General features: G+C 51.6%; 1 protein-coding gene across 1 annotated transcript in view; it reads left to right on the forward strand.

Annotated features, from left to right (window-relative positions):
• Positions 1 to 16,940, forward strand: part of LOC140493440 (tetraspanin-4-like) — a 40,441-nt gene that overhangs the window by 14,230 nt on the left and 9,271 nt on the right. Inside the window, exons 4-5 of the mRNA XM_072591881.1 lie at positions 2,568 to 2,699; positions 7,487 to 7,570. Coding sequence (XP_072447982.1) covers positions 2,568 to 2,699; positions 7,487 to 7,570 — 216 coding nt within the window. The remainder of the gene's footprint in view (positions 1 to 2,567; positions 2,700 to 7,486; positions 7,571 to 16,940) is intronic.

Raw genomic sequence — 16,940 nt, forward strand, 5'->3', positions numbered from 1 at the left:
ACATCGAGGGTAATTCAGCATGGCTAATCCACCCAACCTGCACATCCCTGGACATCGAGGGTAATTCAGCCTGGCTAATTCACCCAACCTGCACATCCCTGGACATCGAGGGTAATTCAGCATGGCTAATTCACCCAACCTGCACATCCCTGGACATCGAGGGTAATTCAGCATGGCTAATCCACCCAACCTGCACATCCCCGGACATCGAGGGTAATTCAGTATGGCTAATCCACCCAACCTGCACATCCCTGGACATCGAGGGTAATTCAGCATGGCTAATCCACCCAACCTGCACATCCCTGGACATCGAGGGTAATTCAGTATGGCTAATCCACCCAACCTGCACATCCCTGAACATCGAGGGTAATTCAGCATGGCTAATCCACCCAACCTGCACATCCCTGGACATCGAGGGTAATTCAGTATGGCTAATCCACCCAACCTGCACATCCCTGGACATCGAGGGTAATTCAGCATGGCTAATCCACCCAACCTGCACATCCCTGGACATCGAGGGTAATTCAGCATGGCTAATCCACCCAACCTGCACATCCCTGGACATCGAGGGTAATTCAGCATGGCTAATCCACCCAACCTGCACATCCCTGGACATCGAGGGTAATTCAGCATGGCTAATCCACCCAACCTGCACATCCCTGGACATCGAGGGTAATTCAGTATGGCTAATCCACCCAACCTGCACATCCCCGGACATCGAGGGTAAATCAGCATGGCTAATCCACCCAACCTGCACATCCCTGGACATCGAGGGTAATTCAGCATGGCTAATTCACCCAACCTGCACATCCCTGGACATCGAGGGTAATTCAGCATGGCTAATTCACCCAACCTGCACATCCCTGGACATCGAGGGTAATTCAGCATGGCTAATCCACCCAACCTGCACATCCCTGGACATCGAGGGTAATTCAGTATGGCTAATCCACCCAACCTGCACATCCCCGGACATCGAGGGTAATTCAGCATGGCTAATCCACCCAACCTGCACATCCCTGGACATCGAGGGTAATTCAGCATGGCTAATTCACCCAACCTGCACATCCCTGGACATCGAGGGTAATTCAGCATGGCTAATCCACCCAACCTGCACATCCCTGGACATCGAGGGTAATTCAGCATGGCTAATCCACCCAACCTGCACATCCCTGGACATCGAGGGTAATTCAGTATGGCTAATCCACCCAACCTGCACATCCCTGGACATCGAGGGTAATTCAGCATGGCTAATTCACCCAACCTGCACATCCCTGGACATCGAGGGTAATTCAGCATGGCTAATTCACCCAACCTGCACATCCCTGGATATCGAGGGTAATTCAGCATGGCTAATTCACCCAACCTGCACATCCCTGGACATCGAGGGTAATTCAGCATGGCTAATTCACCCAACCTGCACATCCCTGGATATCGAGGGTAATTCAGCATGGCTAATCCACCCAACCTGCACATCCCTGGACATCGAGGGTAATTCAGTATGGCTAATTCACCCAACCTGCACATCCCTGGACATCGAGGGTAATTCAGCATGGCTAATCCACCCAACCTGCACATCCCTGGACATCGAGGGTAATTCAGCATGGCTAATTCACCCAACCTGCACATCCCTGGACATCGAGGGTAATTCAGCATGGCTAATCCACCCAACCTGCACATCCCTGGACATCGAGGGTAATTCAGCATGGCTAATTCACCCAACCTGCACATCCCTGGATATCGAGGGTAATTCAGCATGGCTAATTCACCCAACCTGCACATCCCTGGACATCGAGGGTAATTCAGTATGGCTAATCCACCCAACCTGCACATCCCTGGACATCGAGGGTAATTCAGCATGGCTAATTCACCCAACCTGCACATCCCTGGACATCGAGGGTAATTCAGCATGGCTAATCCACCCAACCTGCACATCCCTGGACATCGAGGGTAATTCAGCATGGCTAATTCACCCAACCTGCACATCTTTGAAGGAAGCCGGAACACCCAGAGGAAACACATGCAGACATGGGGAGAATGTGCAAACTCCACGCAGAAAGTCACCAAAGAGTGGAATCGAACACTGTGAGGCAGCAGTGCTAACCACCATTGTTCTTGTCTCAGAGTTAGAGGGTTCAAGACCCACTCCAGGAATTAAGCACATGGTGTGTGGCTCCAATCACCTGAGTCCGACCAGACCAAAGCGGGGTCTCTCTCTCTCTGGTTCTCTAATTAGTTGGAGGCAAATGGTGGTGGTTTAGTCTGAGGGTCACTACACCTCAGGGAGAGGTTGAGAAGGAGAGTCCTTTGTCATAACCTTGGTCAGTGCAGGAATTGACACCGTGTCACCCCAATTGACTTGAGGAAATATTCCAGAGCACAAACTGTGGAGTGGGAGAGCAGTACAGGATGGGTCGAAGTTCAGATGCAGGGAACGACAATGTAAGAAGGCTTTGGGCCCACACAGTTAATGCTGCTATGACGATTGGATGTAGGTGGGTTTGATGAAAGGTTAACAGCGGAGCGGCGATTTGGGATTGATCAGATGTGTAATCTATTGGCTCTTCCAGTTTGGCTGCTGTGGAGTTTCGAACTACACCGACTGGTTTGAGGCCTTCAACATGACGCAAGTGCCAGACTCCTGCTGCCAGGAATACAGTGTGAGCTGTGGCCTCCACTCCCCAGACACATGGTGGAAAGATGTGAGTACTGTCGTCTGGGTGGGACACAGATGTCCCATTGGGGGAAAGGGGCAGGACCAGGAAACCCTGGTTCAGAGGGAAGATCCAAGCGAGCTTCTGGCTTTTAAAAGCCAGAGGCCTACAGATATTCACAGCCTCGGATCCCTAGTCAGAGGAATTGCAGGGAATGCTCTTACCGATGGATGAGGTCTCTGCAAGCTGGAAGCGAAGGGCAGATAAGAGGAAGTGCGGAGGTTAGAACATAGTGAGCAAATGTTACCTCAATATCTTATTGTACCACAGCAGCGTTTGCAATCGCACAACATTGTCTGTCTCCAGAAACCCAACTGGCTCTGCTCATGTCAGTGAGTGGGAACATTCTCTCTGTATCGACTTGGCCAAAAACTTTCATCGTTTTAAAAGGGGAGATTACGTCACATGTCAACCTTTTACGTTCAAGAGAGAGTTCTGAACTGGCTTGTGTATCCTTTCCTGATGTACAATCTCAATGAGTCTTCCCTACAGCCTTCTGGTTGAGAGCTCCTGCCCCTACACCCCCAACCTATCTCTGTAACCCCCTCCAGCCTCCAGCCCCTACACCCCCTCCCTATCTCTGTAACCCCCTCCAGCCTCCAGCCCCTACACCCCCTCTCTATCTCTGTAACCCCCTCCAGCCCCTACACCCCCTCCCTATCTCTGTAACCCCCTCCAGCCCCTACACACCCTCCCTATCTCTGTAACCCTGCTCCAGCCCCTACACTCCCTCCCTATCTCTGTAACCCCCTCGAGCACCTACACCCCCTCCCTATATCTGTAACCCCCTCCAGCCCCTACACCCCCTCCCTATATCTGTAACCCCCTCCAGCCCCTACACACCCTCCCTATCTCTGTAACCCTGCTCCAGCCCCTACACTCCCTCCCTATCTCTGTAACCCCCTCGAGCACCTACACCCCCTCCCTATCTCTGTAACCCCCTCCAGCCCCTACACTCCCTCCCTATCTCTGTAACCCCCTCCAGCCCCTACACCCCCTCCCTATCTCTGCAACCCCCTCCAGACCCTTCAATTCTTTCCACCCCCTCCCTATCTCTGTAACCTCTTCCAGCCCCTACACCCCGCCCCGTCTCTGTAACCCTGCTCTATCCGCTACAACCCCTCCCTATCTCTGTAACCCCCTCCAGCCCCTACACCCCCTCCCTATCTCTGTAACCCCCTCCAGCCCCTACAACCCCTCCCTATCTCTGTAACCCCCTCCAGCCCCTACAACCCCTCCCTATCACTGTAACCTCCTCCAGCCCCTAAACCCCCTCCCTATCTCTATAACCGCCTCCACCCCCTACAACCCCTCCCTATCACTGTAACCTCCTCCAGCCCCTACACCCCCTCCCTATCTCTATAACCGCCTCCACCCCCTACACCCCCTCCCTATCTCTGTAACCTCCTCCAGCCCCTACACCCCCTCCCTAGCTCTGTAACCCCCTCCAGCCCCTACACCCCCTCCCTATCACCGTAACCTCCTCCAGCCCCTAAACCCCCTCCCTATTTCTATAACCCCCTCCAGCCCCTACAACCCCTCCCTATCACCGTAACCTCCTCCAGCCCCTACACCCCCTCCCTATCTCGGTAACCCCCTCCAGCCCCTACACAACTCCCTATCTCTGTAAACCCCTACAGCCCCTACACCCCCTCCCTATCTATGTAACCCCCTCCAGCCCATACACCCCTCCCCGTCTCTGTAACCCCCTCCAGCCCCTACACTCCCTCCCTATCTCTGTAACCCCCTCCAGCCCCTACACCCCCTCCATATCTCTGTAACCCCCCCGCCCCTACACCCCCTCCCTATCTCTGTATCCCCTGCAGCCTCTACACCCCCTCCCTATCGCTGTAACCCCCTCCAGCCCCTACACCCCCTCCCTATCTCTGTAACCCCCTCCAGCCCCTACACCCCCTCCCTATCTCTGTAACCCCCTCCAGCCCCTACATCCCCTCCATATCTCTGTAACCCTGCTCCAGAATCTACACCCCTCCCCGTCTCTGTAACCCCCTCCAGCCCCTACACTCCCTCCCTATCTCTGTAACCCCCTCCAGCCCCTACACCCCCTCTCTATCTCTGTAACCTCCCCCAGTCCCTACACCCCCTCCCTATCTCTGTAACCTCCTCCAGTCCCTACACCCCCTCCCTATCTCTGTAACCCCCTCCAGCCCCTACACCCCCTCTCTATCTCTGTAATCCCCTCCAGCCCCTACACCCCTCCCTATCTCTGTAACTTCCCTCAGCCCCTACACCCCTCCCTATTTCTGTAATCCCCTCCAGCCCGCACACCCTTCCCTATCTCGATAACCCCCTCCCGCCCCTACACCCCCTCCCGATCTCAGTAACCCCCTCCAACCCCTACACCGCCCTCCCTATCTCTATAACCCACCCCAGCCCCACCCTATCTCTGTAACCACCTCCAACCCCTACGGCCCCCTCCCTATCTCTGTAAGCCACCCCGCCCCTACACCCCCTCCCGATCTCAGTAACCCCCTCCAACCCCTACACCCCCCTCCCTATCTCTATAACCCACACCAGCCCCTCCCTATCTCTGTAACCCCCTCCAGCCCCTACACCCCCTCCCTATCTCTGTAACCCCCTCCAGCCCCTACAACCCCTCCCTATCTCTGTAACCCCCTCCAGCCCCTACACCCCCTCCCTATCTCTGTAACCACCCTCAGCCCCTACATCCCCTCCCTATCTCTGTAACCCCCTCCAGCCCCTACAACCCCTCCCTATCTCTGTAACCCCCTCCAGCCCCCACTACCCCTCCCTATCTCTGTAACCCCCTCCAGCCCCTACACCCCCTCCCTATCTCTGTAACCCCCTCCAGCCCCTACACCCCCTCCCTATCTCTGTAACCCCCTCCAGCCCCCACTACCCCTCCCTATCTCTGTAACCCCCTCCAGCCCCTACACTCCCTCCCTATCTCTGTAACCCCCTCCAGCCCCTACACCCCCTCCCTATCACTGTAACCCCCTCCAGCCCCTACACCCACTCCCTATCTCTGTAACCCCCTCCCGCCCCTACACCCCCTCCCTATCTCTGTAACCTCCTCCAGACCCTACACCCCGCCCCGTCTCTGTAACCCTGCTCTATCCGCTACACCCCCTCCCTATCTCTGTATCCCCTCCAGCCCCTACAACCCCTCCCTATCACTGTAACCTCCTCCAGCCCCTAAACCCCCTCCCTATCGCTGTAACCCCCTCCAGCCCCTACAACCCCTCCCTATCACTGTAACCTCCTCCAGCCCCTACACTCCCTCCCTATCTCTGTAACCCCCTCCACCCCCTACACCCCCTCCCTATCACTGTAACCCCCTCCAGCCCCTACACCCACTCCCTATCTCTGTAACCCCCTCCCGCCCCTATCCCTCCCTATCTCTGTAACCCCCTCCAGCCCCTACACTCCCTCCCTATCTCTGTAACCCCCTCCAGCCCCTACACCCCCTCCCTATCACTGTAACCCCCTCCAGCCCCTACACCCACTCCCTATCTCTGTAACCCCCTCCCGCCCCTATCCCTCCCTATCTCTGTAACCTCCCCCAGCCCCCTACACCCCCTCCCGATCTCAGTAACCCCCTCCAGCCCCTACACACCCTCCCTATCTCTGTAACCCCCTCCAACCCCTACACCCCCCTCCCTATCTCTGTAACCCCCTCCAGCCCCTACACCCCCTCCCTATCTCTGTAACCCCCTCCAGCCCCTAAACCCCCTCCCTATCTCTGTAACCCCCTCCAGCCCCTACACACCCTCCCTATCTCTGTAACCTTCTCCAGCCCCTACACCCCCTCCCTATTACTGTAACCCCCTCCAGCCCCTACACCCCCTCCCTATCGCTGTAACCCCCTCCAGCCCCTACACCCCTCCCTATCACTGTAACCCCCTCCAGCCCCTACACCCCCTCCCTATCTCTGTAACCCCCTCCACCCCCTACACCCCCTCCCTATCTCAGTAACCGTCCTCAGCCCCTACACCCCCTCCCTGTCTCTGGGACTCCCTCTGACCCCTCCCTGCCTCTGTCCTCCTTTGAACCTTCTATCTGACCTGAAAATCTCTCCGTCTGGCCGGGGTTGGAATAGTGTTGGCAGGTCCTGCTGCTATGAGCCCAGCTACAGCACCTCCTGGCGCTATACGAATGCAAGTTAATGTGAAGAGGACTGTAAAGCTGGCCGAGCGGGTGCCTGCAGGTGTCAGACTGTCCTCTCCGCCTGTGAAAGCCTCGCCTGTCCCCAACAACCTGACAGTGTGGGTAGGGGCCTGGGGCCTCGCTTGCAGCTCCTGAGCAGCACAGTGCCTGCTGAGGGAGGGAGTTGGGCAGTGGGGCGGTGGGATTGTGTGGAGTCTGCCCCTGACTCTCGCTAGTTCTGAAGGGTGTGGAGGGGGTGGTGGGGAGGGGGAGCCGCTAGCCCACAGTAGGCCTCCAGGCCAGGGCCAGCTCTTCCGGAACCTTCTGCCGAGTGGTGCCATGCTCATCCCCTTCCCTTGGCCCTGTTCAGGCCTCAGAACCCACTGACTTCAACTGAGGCTCTGATCAACTGGTGTGAAAGGGAAGTCGAATGGGGGATCGGATTGGAGATTTAATGGGGGATTTCATGGTGGGGTGGGGTGGGGAGGGGATCGAGCTGGAGGTGTAGTCGGGGAATCTTGTGGTGGCTGGTGTTAAAGCAGACGGAGATCTCCCCCAGTAGGAGCAGCAGGCAGCATTAGTCTGCTCCCTGGAGCCTGTCAGTGATGTCTGTCTGTCTGTCTGTCTGTCTGTCTCCCTTCCACCAGGCCTGCTACGAAAAGGTCAAGCTGTGGCTTCAGGACAACCTCATCACTCTGGGGATCTTCGCCCTTTGCACAGCCCTGGTCCAGGTAAGGTCAAGGGACTGCCCTCGATTTGCACTTGCTACCAGCTCTTCTCACGTGATCAACAATGTCCCCCTCCCCCACCCTCCAGCGCATCTCCTCCACTTCCCGAACCACAGAACCACCCCCCCCCCTTCCCCAGTCCGCACCTTCCACCCCACTAATCTCCTCCACCATGTCCACTACCTACAGTCAGATCCTACTACCAGAGATATATTTCCCTTCCCACGCCTATCTGCGTTCCGTAAAGACTGTTCCCTCCAGGACTCCCTTTACCAACCCAGTGTCCACACTCAGTGCCTTCCCCTACTGCCGCAAGAGGTGTAAAGAGGTGTGCACATAACCTCCCCCCTTCACCTCCGTCCAAGGCCCCAAAGGAGGTTTTCCACGGCCGGCAGAGATTTTTCTGCACATGCCCCAACACCTCATCTACTGCACCCATCGCTCTCGATGTGGTCTCCTTTACGTCAGGGTGACAGGACGCCACCTCACAGAGCATATCAGGGAACATCTCTGGGACACATGCACCAACCAACCCCACCATCCTGTGGGACAGCCACTTCAACTCCCCCTCCTACTCCCCCAAGAACAGGAAGACCGCCTCACCTTCCACCTTGGGACCCTTCAACCACACGGCATCAAACACTGACTTCATCTGTTTGCAGATCTCTCCCACCTCCACCTCATCCCAGATCCAACCCTCCAGCTCGGCACCACCTTCATGTCCTGTCTGTCCATCTTTCCTCCCACCTGTCCATTCCACCCTCCCCACTGACCGTGACAGATGTTGAGGTCAGGGATAGATGTTGATTACTCTAGGTCAAGTTGGCAAAGGAGGGAGGAAGTGTTGGGCATTCTAAAAGGCATTAAGGTGGACAAGTCACCAGGTCTGAATAGGATCTATCCCAGGTTACTGAGGGAAGTGAGAGAGGAAATAGCTGGGGCCTTAACAGATATCTCTGCAGCATCCTTGAACACGGGTGAGGTCCCAGAGGGTTGGAGAATTGCTACCCTTGTTTAAGAAGGGTAGCAAGGATAATCCAGGTAAGTAAAGACCGGTGTGCTTGACATCAGTGGTTGGGAAGCTGCTGAAGAAGATACTGAGGGAAAGGATCTATTTACATTTGGAAGAAAATGGGCTTATCATTGATAGGCAACATGGTTTTGTGCAGGGAAGGTCGTGTCTCACCAAATGAATAGAATTCTTTGAGGAAGTGAAAAAGTTGATTGATGAGGGAAGGGCTGTAGATGTCATAAACATGGACATCAGTAAGGTGTTTGATAAGGTGCCCCACGGTAGGAAATCAGAGAAGGTCAAGTCGCGTGAGGTCCAGGTGTACTAGCTAGATGGATAGAGAATTGGCTGGGCAGCAGGAGTCAGAGAGTAGTAGTGGAAGGGAGTTTCTCAAAATGGAGAACTGTGACCAGTGGTGTTCCATTGGGATCGGTCCTGGGACTGCTGTTTTTTCTGATATACATAAATGATCTGGAGGAAGGTATAGGTTGCCTCATTATAAAGTTTGCAGATGACACTAAGGTTGGTGGAGTAGCAGATAGTGAAGGGATTGTCAGCGAATACAGCAGAATATAGATAGATTGGAGAGTTGGGCAGAGAAACGGTAGATGGAGTTCAATCTGGACAAATACGCGGTGATGCATTTTAGAAGATGCAATTCAAGAGTGAACTATATAATAAATAGAAAAGTCCTGGGGAAAATTGATGTACTGAGAGATCTGGGTGTTCAGGCCTATTGTTCCCTGAAGGTGGCAACGCAGGTCGGTAAAGTGGTCAAGAAGGCATATGGCATGCTTTCCTTCATCTATTGGGGTATTGAGTACAAGAGTTAGCAGGTCATGTTACTTTGGTTCGGCCATAATTTGGAATGTTATGCACAGTTCAGGTCGCCACATTACCAAAAGTGTAAGGATGCTTTGGAAATGGTGCAGAAGAGGGTCACCAGGAATGGGTATGGAGGATGCTATCTATGAGAAGATGTTGAGTAGATTAGGATTATTTTCATTGGAAAGAAGGAGGTTGAAGGATGAGGTCTACAAAGTCATGAGAGATACAGACATGGGGTGGATAGCAAGAAGCTTTTTCCCAGAGTGGAGGACTGAATTACTAGGGGTCATGAGTTCAAGGTGAGAGGGGAGACGTTTAGGGGAGATATGCCGGGAAGGTTCTTCACGCAGAGGGTAGTGGGTGCCTGGAATGCGTTGCCAGTGGGGATGGTAGAGACGGGCACGATAGCATCATTTGAGATGTATGCGGACAGATACATGAATGGGCAGGGAGCAGAGGGATACAGATCCTTGGAAAATAGGCAGCAGGTTTAGATGGAGGATCTGAATCAATGCAGGCTTGGAGGGCCGAAGGGCCTGTTCCTGGGCTGTAATGTTCTTACCCCCCCACCTGCATCCACCTATCGCCTTCCCACCCACCTTCCCACAAGCCCCACCCCCCCCACCCTCCTATTTATCTCTGTTACCCCTTCCACATTCCTGACAAAGGGTTTATGCCCATAGTGTCGATTCTCCTGCTCCTCGGATGCTGCCCGACCTGCTGTGCTTTTCCAGCACCACCCTCTCGACTCTGATGCCCAGCACCTGCAGTCCTCACTTTCACCCATGGGCCGATTCCCTTTGATCGGAAAACTGGAAAATCAGGATAGTCTTGAAGATCAAGTGGGACCTCAAACAAACGAGGGGAAGTTAAAGCAAAATTATATGGCACTGTTTATTATTGTGGACGGGGTCTGAGAGACGGGGTGATGTCATCAGCCGAAGGAATTGGGACACTTTAGAAACTGGCACAAACATTCCCATGTTGACCGACTGAGGTCGATACAGTTTTGGATGGAAAGCTATTTCAGGACGGATATAGGGATGGTGTCGATCAGTGTAAGAAAAAATAGTCAGGACAAATGCAGTTAGAAACAGGTGACATTCTAATGGGGAACAAAGACATTGAACGCAACATTTAATTCATAAATAAATTCCCAGCAACTTTGAGGAAGAAAGGGTCAAGTGAGAGGGAGGAATTGAAGAAATTTTGAGAACATATAAGCTAATCAGAGGGTTAGATAGGGTGGCGCGTGAGAGCCTAATTCCTCCGATGGTGATGGCTAGCACGAGGGGACATAGCTTTAAATTGAGGGGTGTTGGATACAGTTCAGATGTCAGAGGTCAGTTCTTTTTACTCAGAGGGTTAGAAGGGTGTGGAAAGCCCTGCCTGCAGCAGTCATAGACTTGTCAACTTGAAGGGCATTGAAATGGTCACTGGAGAGACATGTGGATGAGAATGGAATAGTAGAGGTAGTTGGGCTGCAGATTAGGGCAGTGGAACATCAAGGGCTGAAGGGCCTGTACTGCGCTGTACTGCACAGTGCTCTATATTCTAAAACTAGTGTTAGTGAAGAAATTAGCCCCAGATAAATGAATGTGGTTCAAGGCTGACAAATCCAACATTACTAAAGGAAGTGGGAATCGTGGACGTATTGGTGGTCACCATCCGAAATCCCTATAGACCCTAAACCGTTCCTCCAGATTGGAGGGCAGCAAATGTAACCCCGTTATTTAACAAGGAAGGGACAGGAAAGAAAATGGATTGCAGACCCCTTAGCCTAACATCAAAAGTGGGGTAAATGCTAGCACCTATTATAAAAGATGTGGTAGCAGAACATTTGGAAAGTATTAACTGGGTTAGACCACGTCAGCAAGGGGTTAAGAAAGGGAAATCATGCTGAACTGCTCTTCTGGAGGATGGAACCAGGACAGTATTAATGGGGGACATCCAGTGGATGTGTATATTTGGATTTCAAGGCTTTTGATAAGACCCCACATAAGAGGTTAGTCGGCAACATTGATGCACACAGGACTGGGGGTAATATATTGGCATTGATTGAGAATTATTGACAGACTGGAAACAGAGTGGAAATACGCATCTTTTTCTCAGTGGCAGGTGGTGACGAGTGATGTACCGCAGGAATCAGTGTACCACAGGAATAGCCCCAGCTATTCACTATATATATATATATATATGGGTGAGGAACTAAATGCAATATCTTCAAGTTTGCTGAAGACACAAATCTGGGGGATGGATTGGGAGTTGTAAGGAGGATGCGAGGAGGGAAATTTTGAAAACTGAAGTGGGCAAATACATGGCAGACGCGGTATTTTGTATGGATAAATGTGTAGTTATACACTTCAGTGTGAGAAAAATGCAGAATATTATTTAAACGGTGATATATTTGGCTACGTGGATGTACAAAAGGATCTGGTTGTCATTGAACACCAGTCAATGAAAATGTAAGCAGGATGGTGCAGCAATCAATTAGAAAGGTGAATAACATGCTGGTCTTCATCACACATAGATTTCAGTTCAGAAAAAGGCATGTTTTAATGCAGTGGGTATGTTTTACTACAGAGCCTTGGTTAAACCGTATCTGGATTATTGTGAGCAGTTTGGTTTCCCACCTGAGAGAGGTCATACTTGTGATAGGGAGTGCAGTGAAGGTGCACTTGGTCAATACCAAGAATTTCAGGACTGTCCTATGAGGAGAAATTGGTTTGACTGGACTTCTAGTCATTGGAGTTTAGAAAAGTGAGAGATGTGATTGAAGCATATAAAATGCAAATAGGATGAGACAAATATGCAGGGAGGCTACTGCCTGTTGGGGAGTCTCGGACCCTCAGTAACAGTTTCAGGATACAGGATGGACCATTTAGGACTGACATTTCTTCACTCAGAGGGTGGTCACGATGACAGACAGCGGGGGGGGTGCCTACTCATTGAATATATTCAAGAGGGAGGTAAATGCAAAGAGTTTTAAGATGTCAAGTGGTACAGAGAGAAAGCTGGATTATAGCACTGCAATAGACAATTGGCCAACATCATATTGGATGGCAGAGCAAGCTCAAAGAGCTGAATGGCCCACTGCTGCTCCTAGCTTCTCTGCTGGGGCACTGGTCAATCTGTGTGTTGGTAAATACAGGGCAGGGTCGAGGGGGTAAAATGTCGCTTTAATATGTTAACCTGAATGCCAATATCCTCCAGAAACTCAACATGACCCTCTCTGTATTTTGCACTGTAATCCCCGTATGAACTTCCCATGTATCCCACACTGTAATCCCTATATCCCCCTCTCTGTATCCCACACTGTAATCCCTGTATCCCCCTCTCCATATCCAACACTGTAATCCCCATATCACCCTCTCCATATCCCGCACTGTTATCCCCATTACCTCCTCTCCATATCCTGCACTGTAATCCCCATTACCTCCTCTCCATATCCCGCACTGTTATCCCCATTACCTCCTCTCTATATCCTGCACTGTAATCCCTATTACCTCCTCTCCATATCCCGCACTGTAAACCCCATATCGCGCTCTCCAAATCCTGCACTGTAATCCCCATATCACCCTCTCCATATCCCGCACTGTAAACCCCATATCGCCCTCTCCATATCCCACACTGTAATCCCCATATCACCCTCTCCATGTCCCACACTCTAATCGCCATATTGCCCTCTCTATATCCTACACTGTAATCCCCATGTCGCCCTCTCCGTATCCCGCACTGTTATCCCCATTACCTCCTCTCCGTATCCCGCACTGTTATCCCTATTACCCGCTCTCCATATCCTACACTGTAATCCCCATTACCACCTCTCCACTGTAATCCCTGTCTCACCCTCTCCGTATCCCACACTGTAATCCCTGTATCCCACTCTCCATGTCCCACAATGTAATCCCCATATCACCCTCTTCATATCCTGTACTGTAATCTCTATATACCCTCTCCATATCCCACACTGTAATCCCTATATCCTCCTCTCCATATCCCACACTGTAATCCCTATATCGCCCTCGCCATATCCCACACTGTAATCCCCATATTGTCCTCTCCGTATCCTACACTGTAATCCCCATTACTTCTCCGTATCCCGCACTGTAATCCCTATTACCCCCTCTCCATATCCCGAACTGTAGTCCCTATATTGCCCTCTCCATGTCCCGCACTCTAATCCCCATATTGCCCTCTCTATATCCTACACTGTAATCCCCATGTCGCCCTCTCCATATCCCACACTGTAATCCCCATATCACCCTCTCAGTATCTTACACTGTAATCCCTATTACTTCTTCTCCGTATCCCGCACTGTAATCCCTATTACCCCCTCTCCATATCCCGAACTGTAGTCCCTATATTGCTCTCTCCATGTCCCGCACTCTAATCCCCATATTGCCCTCTCTATATCCTACACTGCAATCCCCATGTCGCCCTCTCCATATCTCACACTGTAATCCCCATTACCTCCTCTCCATATCCTGCAATATAATCCCCATATTGCCCTCTCCATATCCCACACTTAATCCCCATTATCCCCCTCTATATCCTGAACTGTAATCCCCATGTCGCCCTCTCCGTGTCCTGCACTGTAATCCCTATATTCCCCTCTCTATATCCTGCACTGTAATCCCTATATCCCCCCTCCATATCCCGCACTGTAATCCCTATTACCCCCTTTCCATATTCTGCACTGTAATTCCTATTACCTCCTCTCCATATCCCGCACTGTAATCCCCATATCGCCCTCTCCATATCCCGCACTGTAATCCCCATTACCTCCTTTCCATATCCCGCACTGTAATCCCTATTGCCCCTTCTCCATATCCCACACTGTAATCCCCATTACCTCCTTTCCAAATCCCGCACTGTAATCCCCATTACCTCCTTTCCATATCCCGCACTGTAATCCCTATTGCCCCTCTCCATATCCCGCACTGTAATCCCCATTACCTCCTTTCCATATCCCGCACTGTAATCCCTATTGCCCCCTCTCCATATCCCACACTGTAATCCCCATTACCTCCTTTCCATATCCCACACTGTAATCCCCATTACCTCCTCTCCATATCCCGCACTGTAATCCCCATTACCTCCTCTCCATATCCCGCACTGTAATCCCTATTACCCCCTCTCCATATCCCGAACTGTAGTCCCTATATTGCCCTCTCCATGTCCCGCACTCTAATCCCCATATTGCCCTCTCTATATCCTACACTGTAATCCCCATGTCGCCCTCTCCATATCCCACACTGTAATCCCCATATCACCCTCTCAGTATCTTACACTGTAATCCCTATTACTTCTTCTCCGTATCCCGCACTGTAATCCCTATTACCCCCTCTCCATATCCCGAACTGTAGTCCCTATATTGCTCTCTCCATGTCCCGCACTCTAATCCCCATATTGCCCTCTCTATATCCTACACTGCAATCCCCATGTCGCCCTCTCCATATCTCACACTGTAATCCCCATTACCTCCTCTCCATATCCTGCAATATAATCCCCATATTGCCCTCTCCATATCCCACACTTAATCCCCATTATCCCCCTCTATATCCTGAACTGTAATCCCCATGTCGCCCTCTCCGTGTCCTGCACTGTAATCCCTATATTCCCCTCTCTATATCCTGCACTGTAATCCCTATATCCCCCCTCCATATCCCGCACTGTAATCCCTATTACCCCCTTTCCATATTCTGCACTGTAATTCCTATTACCTCCTCTCCATATCCCGCACTGTAATCCCCATATCGCCCTCTCCATATCCCGCACTGTAATCCCCATTACCTCCTTTCCATATCCCGCACTGTAATCCCTATTGCCCCTTCTCCATATCCCGCACTGTAATCCCCATTACCTCCTTTCCAAATCCCGCACTGTAATCCCCATTACCTCCTTTCCATATCCCGCACTGTAATCCCTATTGCCCCTCTCCATATCCCGCACTGTAATCCCCATTACCTCCTTTCCATATCCCGCACTGTAGTCCCTATTGCCCCCTCTCCATATCCCGCACTGTAATCCCCATTACCTCCTTTCCATATCCCACACTGTAATCCCCATTACCTCCTCTCCATATCCCGCACTGTAATCCCCATTACCTCCTCTCCATATCCCGCACTGTAATCCCCATTATCTCCTCTCCATATCCCGCACTGTAATCCCCATTACCTCCTCTCCATATCCCGCACTGTAATCCCCATTACCTCCTCTCCATATCCCGCACTGTAATCCCCATTACCTCCTCTCTATATCCTGCACTGTAATCCCTATGCACCCCTCTCCATTTCCCGCACTGTAATCTCTATTACCCCCTTTCCATATTCTGCACTGTAATTCCTATTACCTCCTCTCCATATCCCGCACTGTAATCCCCATATCGCCCTCTCCATATCCCGCACTGTAATCCCCATTACCTCCTTTCCATATCCCGCACTGTAATCCCTATTGCCCCTTCTCCATATCCCGCACTGTAAACCCCATTACTCCCTCTCCATATCCCGCACTGTAATCCCTGTATCACCCTCATTCCACATTCTAATCCCTATATTGCCCTCTCCGTATCCTACACTGTAATCCCCATATCGCCCTCTCTGTATCCTGCACTGTAAGACCCATTACCTCCTCTTCATATCCTGCACTGTAATCCCTATTACCCGCTCTCCATATCCTGCAATGTAATCCCCATTACCTCTTCTCCATATTCCACACTGTAATCCCCATATCGCCCTCTCTATATCCCGCACTGTAATCCCCATATCGCCCTCTCCATGTCCAGTACTCTAATCCCTATATTGCCCTCTCCGTATCCTGCACTGTAATCCCCATGTCACCCTCTCCATATCCCACACTGTAATCCTCATATCACCCTCTCCGTATCCCGCACTGTTATACCCACATCACCCTCTCCGTATCCTGCACTGTAATCCCCATATCACCCTCTCCGTATCCCACACTGTCATCCCCGTTACCTCCTCTCCATATCCTACACTGTAATCCCCATTACTTCCTCTCCGTATCCCGCACTGTAATCCCTATTACTCCCCTCCATATCCCGCATGGTAATTCCTATATTTCCCTCTCTGTATCCCGCACTGTAATTCCTATTTCACCCTCTCCATATCCCGCACTATAATCCCTATATCGCCCTCTCCATATCCCACACTGTAATCCCCATTACCCCCCTTTTATATCCTGAACTGTAATCCCCATGTTGCCCTCTCTGTATCCTGCACTGTAATCCCTACATCCCCCTCTCTATATCCTGCTCTGTAATCCCTATATCCCCCTCTCCATATCCTGCACTGTAATCCTGAAATCCCCCTCTCCATATTCTGCACTGTAATCCCCATTACCCCCTCTCCATAACCCGCACTGTAATCCCCATATCACCCTCTCCATATCCTGCACTGTAATCCCTGTATTCACCTCTCTGTATCCCGCACTGTAATCCCCATATCACCCACTCCATATCCTGCACTGCAATCCCTGTATCACCTTCTCCGTATTCTGCTCTGTATTCCC

Source organism: Chiloscyllium punctatum, chromosome 22 (genome assembly GCF_047496795.1).
Source record: "Chiloscyllium punctatum isolate Juve2018m chromosome 22, sChiPun1.3, whole genome shotgun sequence".
NCBI lineage: Eukaryota > Metazoa > Chordata > Chondrichthyes > Orectolobiformes > Hemiscylliidae > Chiloscyllium > Chiloscyllium punctatum.